Source organism: Cloeon dipterum, chromosome X (genome assembly GCF_949628265.1).
Source record: "Cloeon dipterum chromosome X, ieCloDipt1.1, whole genome shotgun sequence".
Classification (NCBI taxonomy): domain Eukaryota; kingdom Metazoa; phylum Arthropoda; class Insecta; order Ephemeroptera; family Baetidae; genus Cloeon; species Cloeon dipterum.
In genome coordinates, this window is record NC_088790.1 from 8,907,060 (window position 1) to 8,919,680 (window position 12,621).

Consider the following 12,621-nt stretch of genomic DNA (forward strand, 5'->3'; position numbering starts at 1 on the left):
GTGCGATACCGTTGATGAGAGATGAGATTGAGTGAATGGAAATGTGAAAATTAATTTTTACCGCTCGTTTAATGGGTCACTAGAATGTAATAGGCATAACTTCATAACTAAACAGTAAATTAAAATTAAAAATAACATTGAAATTAAATAGCCTACCTATAATTAAAAAATCTTTGAAAACTAAATTAGGTCACTTTTTAGTAGATAAATACGATGTTTAAAGTATAATGCGTACAAAATTTGTAAAAAGGTGAGTAATATTAGAGTATTGAAAACAGTGTAATATGAAAAAATTAACAAAACACAAGTACGGAATTTCTTAAAGAATCGCACGAGATCGCTAGATATTACCTAAAATACGTAAATTAGAATATAGAATATTTATTAGACGCTAACTAATTACATTTTTTACCAGAAGCAGCAGCCTTAGTGAGAGACATTAATGGTTTCATGGGACGGAATTAGAATGAACGCAATTGCATTTATCAAACAAATCTAGGTTAAAACAATTATTTGAGTAGATGAGAAAATGATATCCGTGACAAGAATATCTGGTAGGTAAACATGACTCGGTCTTTATGACTGGTTTTGGTCCAATCATAGCAGGCGCGCACGTCACAGAATTTTGGATTAATTGACTGTCGTTTAATATTCATGTTATGCAAATAGCATCAATAAGTAAATTAAAATAAATCAATGTTTAAACGAGGAAAAATATTTTATAAAACAACACCGCCTGCTTCTAATCACTTAAAAAAAGTTGATTGACGAGAATAGAAAATATTCAAAAATGTTGTTTTTCTTTATTCCCGTGTCTTTTTCGACACATATATATATGCCTCGAAAATATTTTCGACGAATTAACCGAAAGATAACTGAGACCACAGTACTTTGATTTCAACCTGTTCAGTTGAAATTTTCAAGTAAAAAAATGGATCTCGTTGTTCGCAGCATCGACCTAGACATTGAATTCTACCGTGAGAATGGTCTGCAAAGATGGGAGCAGCTCAGGTCGCACGAACCCTTCATTGATGCCCTCGACAGGTATATCGATGAGCTGAGACTCAAGGTGTCCGCCGACCTGGAGGACCTGGCCCTGAAATTTGAAGGCAGTGACCATGGATACTACTCCAATTTGAGCGGAGCCTCCAGATTGGAAGCAGAATCTCAAAATCAGGTGAAGTCATTATTTTTAAATATAATGTGTATAAATTTGTTTTGAAATCATTCTTATTCAATTGAGGTATCATTCCATAAGCTCTTGGTAATTAAAATTGGAATAATAGCTTCAAATGAACAAAATTAAAACCCAAAGCTCTAAGCAAAAATTACCCACTTTTTACTAATGATTCGGTTCGCATTTTTGAAATTTTGAATTTAACGTTTGGAATGAATTTAACTATTATTGAAAAATCCATTTTTTGGTAGAAATGATTTGCTTCAAAAAAATGAAGCAAAACGACTTTTCCATTATTATTGCTTCTAGTTTTTTTCCAACAAGCTCTTAAATGATGTTTAAGGGTGATTAAAGGCTGAGTTAAAAATTGCAGATGCAGTAAAACATTTTCGTATAAAGTCGATTTTCCAAGTCAAAAATATTTTCCATGTCAGATTTGTTGTATTAAATTATTTATTCCCTCCAATATTTTTGGTGACATAAAGCAAATATTAGATCATTTTACTAGCAAAATAACATTCAGGTTGTGTTCCTTAACTTTTCTCACACGGCTTAATTTTGTTGGAAACATAACAGGGATCAATAGACAAAAGAAACGGTCAATATTAACAAACATTTCTACTTTGCCGAGCTTTAACATAGACCCCTTCCTCCGGAACCATTTCTAGCTTTTTTTCAGCAAATTTATGATTAACATATAGTCTCCTTTCTCGGAATCCGCGGTTCTAGTTTTCCAGCAAATTTATTATCATTGTCCTACTCCTCGAATAGGACCGTCTTCTTGATTTCCAGGAAACATTTTTGCATAGTCCACTTCCTCTGGATCCGGTTCTAGTTTCCCAGCAAGTTTATGAACATAAAACTCTTCTTCAGGATCTGAATCAAGTTGATCAACAAACTTATGATCATAGAGGTCTGCTTTTTGTCTCATTGTGAAAAGGCTGGAAGTATTGCAGCAGTCTTTGAGAGCTCTCCTAAAAATCAGACAAATTTAAATGGAAAAACATGCCTTCTCATTAAGGGTTTTAATAACACAAACCTGACATGGTAATTGAAATTTGTGCAAACGATTTGTTTGTTTGGATCAGCAGAGAAAGATAAGTCCGACTCAGTCTGGTGGCGCTCGCACAAATAGTGCCACATGTCGATCTCAACGAAGGTCAAAGAGGAATTGTCTACGGTGTTGTTGTCTGGACACCACGAACATTTCTTTGACGAAATATGACCTGCGTTTCAAATTGATTTAAGCTTGGAATTTCTTTATGATTTCTTTTGGTGCTTACCAAAATCAGTAGTTGACACTGTGCGGCAGCCTTTGTTCACCATGCAACACGATTCAATAATCAAACTGTAATAAATTCGGGTGGTTGAAATCTGACAATGCGGATACCAAAGCAACCAACCTCAAGGTGTCTTTGCAAGATGGGCATAGGATATAGTCTTGCAAGTCGAGACATTCGAATGGCTCCATGTGTCGGGCGCACAGTTTGTCCACATTATCTTCTTCCACTTCAGACAGCATCGCCAAGCTTTTCCACTCGACTTGATATCCACAAACGTCGCACGGATGTGCTCGACAGCTCGCGGTGAAAAGCCTGAATAACTTTCCAAAAACCGTCCTGCCGAGATAAAATATTAATATTAATACCCATGTTTGTATTTCTCAAGAGTGTTACGCACTGGAGAATTTTGGTGGTAGCGCTAGTAGCGACGATCGTACAAATTTGCTCCATAGCGATGACGCCGAACCTCTGTCAGTTACTTTCTGTGAATGACTGATTGTGAGAAGCAGGCCCTGAGCACCGATTGAACTACATAAACCTTTGTTGATGTTTTCAAGAGTTAAACAAAATTTAAGTGTATATGTTTGCTAAACACAAACTTAGAGATCAAAGGTTGATTAAATAAATAAAAAACAATACGATACATAAAGCATGGAATAAATTTAAAAACATCTCTACAAGTGTAATTTTCTCGAAGAGAATTTAAAACTAAGTTAAAATCGTAACAAATTTTTTTCTGTCGTAAAGTTCAATTCAGGATTGGATGAAAATTTGTTTATATTTGAGAAGCTCACAACTTTTATTAAAATTAGGTTAATGACATGGTCGAAAATTAGTTTACAAAAAATCTATCAGTTTTTTATAAGCCATTTAAATCATACAAGAGTAGTTGTCACATATCCGCCACTACCCGAGGACGAAGAGTTAGAAGTTAAAGAGCTTAACGATTCAACGTCATGACAGCTGAAATAAACCTCGGTAGAGTTGCAGCAGTCTTTGATAGCCCTCCTAATATACAAGGAAATTGAATTAATGTGGCAAAATACGCATTATTTTTTAAATCACAAACCTAGCGTGGTAGTTGAAATTTTTGCAAACGAGTCGTTCTGCGTCGGGAGCGAGCAGGCAGTACGGCTCCAGCAAGTGGGTTAAGCACAAATTCCGCATTTGTTTGCGCTCGAACTTGCTCAGAGGAGTATTGTTGGCCTCGCCATTTGGAGGGCACAAAATGCAAGAGAAATCCAGGCAGAAATCCAATTCTGTGATATTGTTAATTATGTTAATTATTATTACCATAAAACCGTGCTTTAAAATCACGCGCGCAATAATTTCTTACCATTATTATTGGACTGTCTCTGATCGTAGGTCATGCAACATTCTTCGCTTAACATCCTAAAAATTGAAAAAAAAAATGTTTTGAAACTCTTGCTTTGAATGAGTGGTTTTAAGAAACCTACTTCATGAGTTGTCTGCAAATGTTGCAAATGCGAGGTGATTCACAGCTTTTGACACCTTTGAACGGCTCCATGTGTTTCACGCACAGTTTGCTCAGCATGCTCAATTCCTCAGTGGACATCAGTGTCCCGTTTTCTGGCATTACGGGACAGTCGCTGACTGCGCACCGATAGCGTTCTTCGCGTTTACCATCTTTATCTCCACTCAAGTACGACCAAATATTCTTGATGGTTCCACTGGAGAAGAAAATGTTTAAAATCTAGCAGATAGTTACAAAAGATAGTTTTCTTACTCAACCATAAGAGTGACGGCGGCGGTGGCAAAGAATGAACCAATTTTATCCATTTTCGATGGTTTCTTTAGACTGACGAGCTATAGGATGCGGAAACCTCTCTGTCTTGAAAAGCACTAATACTGATAGAATATACTAAACTCTCCCTCTCAAGAACTTTGAATGTCAATGAGAAAATCAGTCCAAATATTTGCTTTCAAACAAACAAAAGAGGACAAAGACCATTTTTTGTTTAGTAAATGTATGAGTCGTCAGTGCAGAAAGAACTGACCTTTACCATTTAAGTTTATCAAAACAACATTTATTCACAGCTTCCAGTTCCATATTTATTTGTATGTGTAAGAATCTTAAAAATTGACCTGATTCTTAATAATATTTCTGCTTTTCACAGTTACTGGGTCAGTCAGACGACGCGGAGGAGAGCACCAAGATGTCTGTCTCTCAGCTTTGCACAAAATTCGAGAAAACGTGTGCCCCACAAACGGCGACCCCGGCATTCCGCCCTCCGACTCCACACCCTCGTAAACTATCCCGTTCGCAACTCGCCCCCTTCACCCAAAGTGGACAGACGAACGGACGAGAGGGTGAAATGTCTGTGCCATCCAGTCCCGTACCGGAAATCGCTTCGCTACTGTTTGAAAGTAGCAATAAGGACGGCGAGTTTATAAATTGTTCCGACGACGATCTACTGGTGAGTATCTCGCGTTAATTTAAAAATTAATGTATTTGTAAGTTCTCAATTGATATTATAATTCGATCAAAATATATTTATATAGGCATCAATAAAGAGGAAAACTATGGTATTTTGTTAACAAATATAATCCAATTTAGAAAAATTATGTTTTTTAATCTGCACATGTAAAAGTTATGCCTATATATACACACACCGCTCATCTCATGTAATGTATCATCTATATATTTCAACTGAAATAAAGTGGCAAAATTTCACAAAGTAAAATGCTAGAATTACAAAAACATTAAGTGCCAAATTTATTTTATAATTTTGATTCACTCTTAATCAATTTGTTTACACCATGAACAAAATATAATCCATAGAAATTATGAAAACATGAACAAAAGTATTTTTTAAGATTTTTAATTTATCTGGCCAGTTTTGATGCGAAAAAATCAAATAATAGAACACCAACGCCTGAAAAAAAAGCAGATGGATATTTGAAGCTAGGATATATTTATATTAAAAAATATACGCACCATTTTTTCCTTAGGGGTTTCTTTTGCTGTGGCGCTGGTACGCTTCGACGACCCTTATTTGATAGCCTGTAAATTATATAGTTGTTATAGATATCATGAAAAATGTCTCCAAAACCTTGCAATTCGGCGACACGTCACGTAAATTATGAGCATAAAGAGGGCGATCACAAAAGTAAAGTTCACTTCAGCCATCGTTGGCAAGGCTTTTGTGCTCGGTTGATAGATTCTTCAAGTTTATAGTCAAGATTTTCTCTCGTGTTTTAAACTTAGGAGAGAAACACTGAAATTTTGTGGAAAAAAATAAAAGAAATTAATATCTGAAATCCAGAATAACATTGAATCGTTGTTGAAAAGCACTCACCAAACTTCTCTAAATACAGCAGTCAGCTGTTTAAAGCTCAAATGAAATAAATGGAATAATCGAGATTTATTCTTTTTCGAAGCCTTTAGGGTATAATATAGAGTAAATCAAAAGTAGTGATATTAGATGCGCATTTGTGTTTCGAAATATTAAACACTATCCTACTCCGGAAAATATTACAGTATCGTTTATTGTCTCAAATTTAAGTGCCTTGAAACAAAATGCTTTATTTGTGTTGAGAAAAAAATGCTGGATATAACAAAAGTGACAAACCAAAACATATTCCTGCTATATTATATGGTTTAAAAAGTCTATAGATATTTTCATTATTTAGGAAAAGTTGAACTTTATTTGCAACATAAGGAAATATTGATTAGAAGTATTACATACTTAATATCTTTAAAATGTTCGCAGTTTGAAGAATGTTCATTGAGTTCAAATGAGAGTGTAACCCTGGATTTTTCCGGCCTGTCCTTCGAGAATCTGGATGAGCTACAATACTCGACTCCCTTCCCCTCCTTCGACGATGAGCTAGATGAGAGCAGGTTTCTCAGCTCTGAGGACGTCACGCGATTCAAGGACGAGGACTGGTGCGAGGTGCCGGACGAAGAAACACTCCAGAAATGGTCAGGCGTCGGCATCCACTCTTTCCAGGTCAGTGTCAACATGGATTAATAAAATCCCATTATAATTCTCAACATTTCGAAATCACCCCCCTCCAATATGCGTAACAAATTATTTAGATGCTGTTCAAACCGATTTATTTTCAAATCCCTCCACCAGGCTGATAAATAATTGAGAGGAAAAGCCTATTAAATTGGTTAGTCGATACCAGAGCTACAACAGAGACAAACATGGAAGGGGGAGGTTGTTTTCTGGTCATCCCACTCCACTATACCAAAACATTTTAGCCTGGCAGCTCTAATCGTTGCGAGCTATTTTCCCCTTTTAGCCATGTATATCGACCCTCCCTCCAACCCCTCCAAATCCAGGTATAGCTTTTATCTACCCTCAATTTCTTCCGCAGTCAAAGCCAGCGGTTTCTTTCACCCTGCCGACACGGCGCAGTCGCAACCTGTGGGAGTACTCAGCGCCAGAGCGAGCGCAAGACCGTGATATCGCCAATCGGGAGGAGCGGCGGCGTGAGCAGCGGGAGCTGCAGAAGTGGCGGGATGAGAAGCAGCAGAAACAACAAAGGACGCCGCGGAACATTTCCTTTTTCCAGCTACAGGCCCAAGGGCCCAACCCCGTATGAATTGTTTTGCCACTCCACATAGTTCCGGCAGTTCCCAGGCTAGCGTTGGCCCCAGGGTCCCGCTACCTATTTGTTTTTATGATATTAAAATAATTTTAAATGAGAAGACCGTGCGTTTAATTTAAAAAAATCTAAATTCTTGTACTAGACAAAAATATGTTATGTTTTTCAAATGTTGCAAATTATATATAATGACAAACCTAATTAGTCTCAGCATTACCCTCCAATGCAAAAGTTTGAATGTTCTACAAATGAATGACAGAGGAACTTATTGAAAGCTAGATGTTTGTCTAGCAAGCTATGTTTTTTGCGAGACATAAACTGTTCAAAGATTGAAGTTCATCTTTATAAATTTTTGGTATAAATTATTTCTTGCATTATTCAATCATGGAAATAAATAAAATATGAAAATTTTATTCAGACATTTATATTTTAATCAACTACAAAATTTAGGATGGGAGAACGGATCAAGGGAGTCGATTTCAGACCACCCGGCCAGTCTTTCTAGTCTCTCTTTCTCGTTGCTCTGGATTTAATCCCGAGTCTTCTGCTGTATAATCCCAACTATCCTCACTGGCAGTCATTTCCATCTCGGGACTATCCCACACGAATGACAATTGTGATTTGGATTCCCAAGATGATAAGATCACTTTACCGAAAACAAAATAAATATAAAGAACATAATAAGATCTTCACTGTTCATTTACTCTTTCGTATCAAGTCGTCATCATCGTCCTGTGGTGTTTGATTTGATTCAGAGTCAGAGGAGGTGCTGGCAATCATTGATGACTCAAATGAACTCCAATCTGCAGATAAAATGCGCCAGCAATGAAGAATGGAATTTAAGACTCAGTTTACCTTTCGGGGAGCAGCAGTCAAAAGGGACTAACACATTACTTAGTGCGCTAAGACAATAAAATAAAAAAAGTAAAATGCTTATTTATGTGTAGAGGTCTCAGCCAGCCGGCAATATTTTTTTGGGTCATATGGGCAGTCGCCGCTGCTAAGCCTCTACTTATATGCAATCAACACACCGCAAAAAGAATCGCACCGAGGAAGCGATTCTGGCCATTATATTTTCCCAAGGAAGAATGTCGAATCCAGGCATCCTCCTCCCAGTTGGCAACAGTCCCTGCTGACTTCCAGCAAAACTTATACTGAGGCTGTCCTCATTTCTCACAGTGGAAGATCTTCTTTTCTGAAATCAATGGGATATTTTTAGACTTAATTTGTGTGTTTAAATCCCCAAACAATAAATAAATAAGCAAAATGCAAATTTGAACAGCTGAATTTGGTAAAACTTGTAACTTACCTCCATTTCAACAAAAATCGCTGTCGATCGGACGCGGACAAGCAAGCACTTCTTGATAAAACTGTCAGAGCTGTTGCATGCGCGACAAATGGCTGTGAACTCCGTTTTTAACCTTGTTCTATCCACTCGTTACATAGAGAAACAAAAATGAGAGGAGAGAAAAAATAATGTTAAAAAAAATACCTTTCAACCAAGTATTAATAGAAACAAGCTCTCTTTTAAATTTAATTTATTGCTCAATCTTTGAAAGACTATTTACTCGGTTAAACTTACTTTTTTATTTCATCATTGAAAATATAATAAATCCGTCAAAGTCCTTCATTATGGCCTATCAAATTTTAAGCGACAAAGGAATTTTTTGTGTCACGCACCGCTGGTTTTAAATAAAAAAAGTTTTTTTCGGTGAATAAATTATTTATTTGACTTTTCAGCCCTGTACATCGGAATAAAAATGCATTCAATTTTAGAGTGTTGAACAGCCACCAAAATCGTATTATTTATTCTCCAACGCAGCCAAGAGCCCCAATTTGTCAGTAGTATCACGCAGTATCCGCAGTGCCGCGGCTGTACGCTGTGCCACGCGATGCAGCTGTCGGAGGGTCGCGGTGACCGATGCAGGTGCACAGGTTGCCGATCATGGCCTGGAAGAGGAGCTGCCAGGGTAGCACGATGCACTGCAACAAACTGCTACTTGGCTCATAAATCGCAGAATCGTCATCTTCGCCAACTACGATCTCCAACCTCGCCTTCCGACTGTTAAATTTGCCTTGACTCTGATCGCTCATCTCGAAAAGCTGATAAAGCAATCTATAAAATCCTCAAAGCAAATCTTATTGAAAGTGTTTAAAAAAGTAAGCTTACTTTCTTGGATTAGATGAAAATGTCGCGGACAGCAAAAAATGTAATCAGGTTTGCTGGGTAGCACTTAAGTCTAAAGTTTCTTGCTCCTAAAACAATCAAATAAAGTTATTAAATATGAAAGGCTTTGGCTATTTTTTTTAAAAAAAATACTTACACTTGAATTTTTTGAAAGATTTGCTGATTCAGAGAGGCTTTGCTGCTTATATGAGAAACGTGGCAAGGCACTGCTCTAACGCTTTCCGCTCGGTTTAAATAGGAGTGAAACGTTTCTCTCAAGCACTATAAATTAATTATTGTAGTTGTGTCAAGATCCTACTGATCAAACAAGTTCAAAGTTCTCCTGATTTTAAAACACATTATTTTGTTTGCTGTTTACAACGAGACATCAGGAGCAAAAGCCATCTAATAATAGTTTTAATTTATCTGAATCTTTAATCAGATTTCAACCGTATCCCAGTGACGATTGCACCTTTGGTTCAAGCATTACACTGAAATCGGCCAGAATGTGTTCCATTCTTTTGTAGTGGTGAATCAAAGGATTGCTAAATGCCACCCGAATTTAAATTACTGCTCAGCAGCGCAGTTTCTCTTGCTGTTAAAGGTGTGCGTGTTTTTGATATGATGCTGTTTCGGGATTTTAGTTAAAGCAGCCGATTTCGGTTTTACCTTACTGGGCGAAGTCGTAACATGTTGAATAGAGGCGGTGCCCTTATTTCGTAGTTAAATTCAATTTTTGTGATGCACTGACACTGACTATACATAATGTTATATTTTTATATGAGAAATAAGCCTTTAATTATTGCAATAAAATATTAAACAGAATGCCAGCTTTTTGCATTAAAATTAATAAATATATTGAATATATTCATTTAATCTCAATAAGTTATTATTAAAATCCACATTCCTAATTTATGATGATGGAATTTTTGCTCCTTAAGTATTTTTTACGTAGGTATTATTGCTATAAGAAAACTCTAACAAACGCGAAATTGAGCTTGGTGCTGAGGCTGTGCTTAGACCACTCCGATGATTATTTTAATCTGGCCCTCGAACGTCTCGCATTAGGTATGATTTTTCCAAGAAACTGAGTTTTTAATTATTTAAAATAATTTTTATTTTTAGGGATGAAATCAGCGAGTGCTACGCAGAGTTTGCTGATTTTAAGAGTCTGCAAAGTGGGATAGAGGTGTTTGGCACGATGTTTGTTGCTTGCAATAAATACAAAAATTAAAACGTTTAACCTTTGAGTGGTTCAATATCTTAATGGCCCAGGAAATGGTATAAAACTTCAAACACAGTAACTTTACGTGGATAAAACTGCTTAATTAAGTTGGCCAAATTCAAATTCTTTATTTTGACTTTCAGCATGGTAGTTCATAAGGTGAGCAATTAACGCATTATTTTAATTTTAATAGTAAAAAAATAATTTTAAAACAAAGAAGATGAGTATAAAAATGGCTAATCTCAATCAGCTTCCTATGTTAGTGAGTTATTATTAAATTAAATTATTTTAGTGATTGACTCATAGTATTCTGGTATCAATGAAACGCTCATTGAACTCAAAGGAGTAAAATAAAAATAATTTTTAATTTAATTCTTGAGCTTCACTTAATTTCACCATTTTTCCAAGTCTGATCTAATCTGAGTGGGAAGAAATGAATTCAGCGGTCAACAATCAGAATAAATCTACCCAATCGAGGTACTGCGGGAACTGCGCTATATGATGATCGTTTGAATCCCTAGTCGAGCGCGAGGCTACAGAAAAGAAATTTAGAATAAAAACACTATTGCTATATTTTTAAATTTATCATACAATCACGATCAGGAGACACACTGTTCGCAAAATTCACTTTCCTACAGTTCGAAAGCATCATGAACAGCCGTCGAAGCATAGCTATAAGATTCTGGAATTTATCGGAAAAATTTAAATCACGCAGTTAAAAATATGAGTATTGTCCAGCTTTTTTACCTTCAATGTTTCTTCTCGGGTAAAAAAGTCGATCAGAAAAATCCGTCTGGATTGCAAGAGAACTAAATAAGAAATGAAATTTCTCAATTAAAACAAGGATATTACCGTAGAAACGCTGTTAAGGTGGCGAATATTCTGCTGCACAAACTCTATTGAGTGGATGGATAGTCGTCCGTTGGATCGGTTAAGAGATATCCGTACATCATCTCTTCTTTGTATAAAGCTGGACAATTTGTGCATAGCGAATGAAGACTTTTCTTATATAGGGAGCACGAATAATACACGAAAAAATCATTCATGTGAGATAGTATAGATATTATTGTTTATTTCTTCGTTGGGTAAATGATTAGTTGCATGTCAAATAATCAAACACATGTATTGTTTGTAGTTTGTTGAATAATATGTATAGGCATACATAATCAAGCTATAAGCATTAAATCGATTGATCACATAATTAAATAAATGTTATAAGATAGTGAATAAATCAATGAACTAAAATCATGGTGCTAGGTCGATGATCATTCTCTATTTCCAAAAACAACTCAGAAATTTGGAATTCGGGTTACTGGTGTAAGGAGCAGTCTTGTATCGCCTTTCTGGAAAATTTCGAGTTTGAAAAATCTATCATCAAATCATGGCGCAGAAATAAAAACCTTAGGCGGAGCATGCAGTCTGGGCAAAGCAGATGGCGGTTTCTAGCGTTCACGTTTTTGAATTCCTCCTTTCCATGCTCAAGGCACAAGGCCGGCACAGCTTCCAATTCAGAATTACTCAGCGGATCGATGCAATTCGAGACGAATCGTATGAAGTCAAAAGGACATGTGCACATCATGCAAACTGCGTCGGCATCACCTGTAAAATATAGTTTGTAGGCTGCATTCCAAAGAATATTGGCAGGTTAATTTCTCACCATCAGGGCGTGATGATATGCAAGAACAAAGCCCGCTAAAAAGAAGAAGAGCAGAGACACATTAGAGGGTTCTGTTATTAAAACGATTTTTCTCTTTACCGGAGAAGTTCGTCAAAGAAGTTGGTCCCAGACATTATTACTTTGATTATTGTTCAATTGCAACGAGCCGACAATTGTGCGTGGATGTCACTGCAAACGATGTGAGAATGCAACTAAGCCACTGATTGAAAAGTGCAGCCGAAAGTGTTTAAATATCTTCATCTTTGGACCTATCAACAATTTTAAGGTTTTCGACTATGTTGCGCACGCAGAAAATGCTGAACGAGATTCCCTCCTTCCTCACAAAGCGGCCACCCCAGAGCCGACTAAAAGATTTGTTTTTATTTGTCAAACAAATAGTTATTTGCTAATTTTATAGATCCCAAATAATTATAGTAAAAAATAACATGAAAAAACCCTCACAGCATATTTACTTGCTCTATTTTTTTTTGCTCTTTTTATCCCTGTCCGAGGACCGGGAAGGGCGCGCATCGC

General features: G+C 36.5%; 1 protein-coding gene across 3 annotated transcripts in view; it reads left to right on the forward strand.

The window, feature by feature from the left end:
• Positions 1-7,133, forward strand: part of mIF3 (mitochondrial translation initiation factor 3) — a 42,587-nt gene extending 35,454 nt beyond the window's left edge. The window contains exons 2-5 of one of the 3 annotated variants that reach the window (XM_065496061.1): positions 952-1,177; positions 4,599-4,898; positions 6,195-6,434; positions 6,808-7,133. In XM_065496061.1, the coding sequence (XP_065352133.1) occupies positions 952-1,177; positions 4,599-4,898; positions 6,195-6,434; positions 6,808-7,035 (994 nt within the window). In that variant the 3' untranslated portion in view covers positions 7,036-7,133. Of the gene's footprint in view, positions 1-879; positions 1,178-4,598; positions 4,899-6,194; positions 6,435-6,807 lie in introns of those variants that run through there. The other 2 variants (XM_065496060.1, XM_065496065.1) reach the window with 2 other exon arrangements.
• The last annotated feature ends 5,488 nt before the right edge of the window (positions 7,134-12,621 follow it).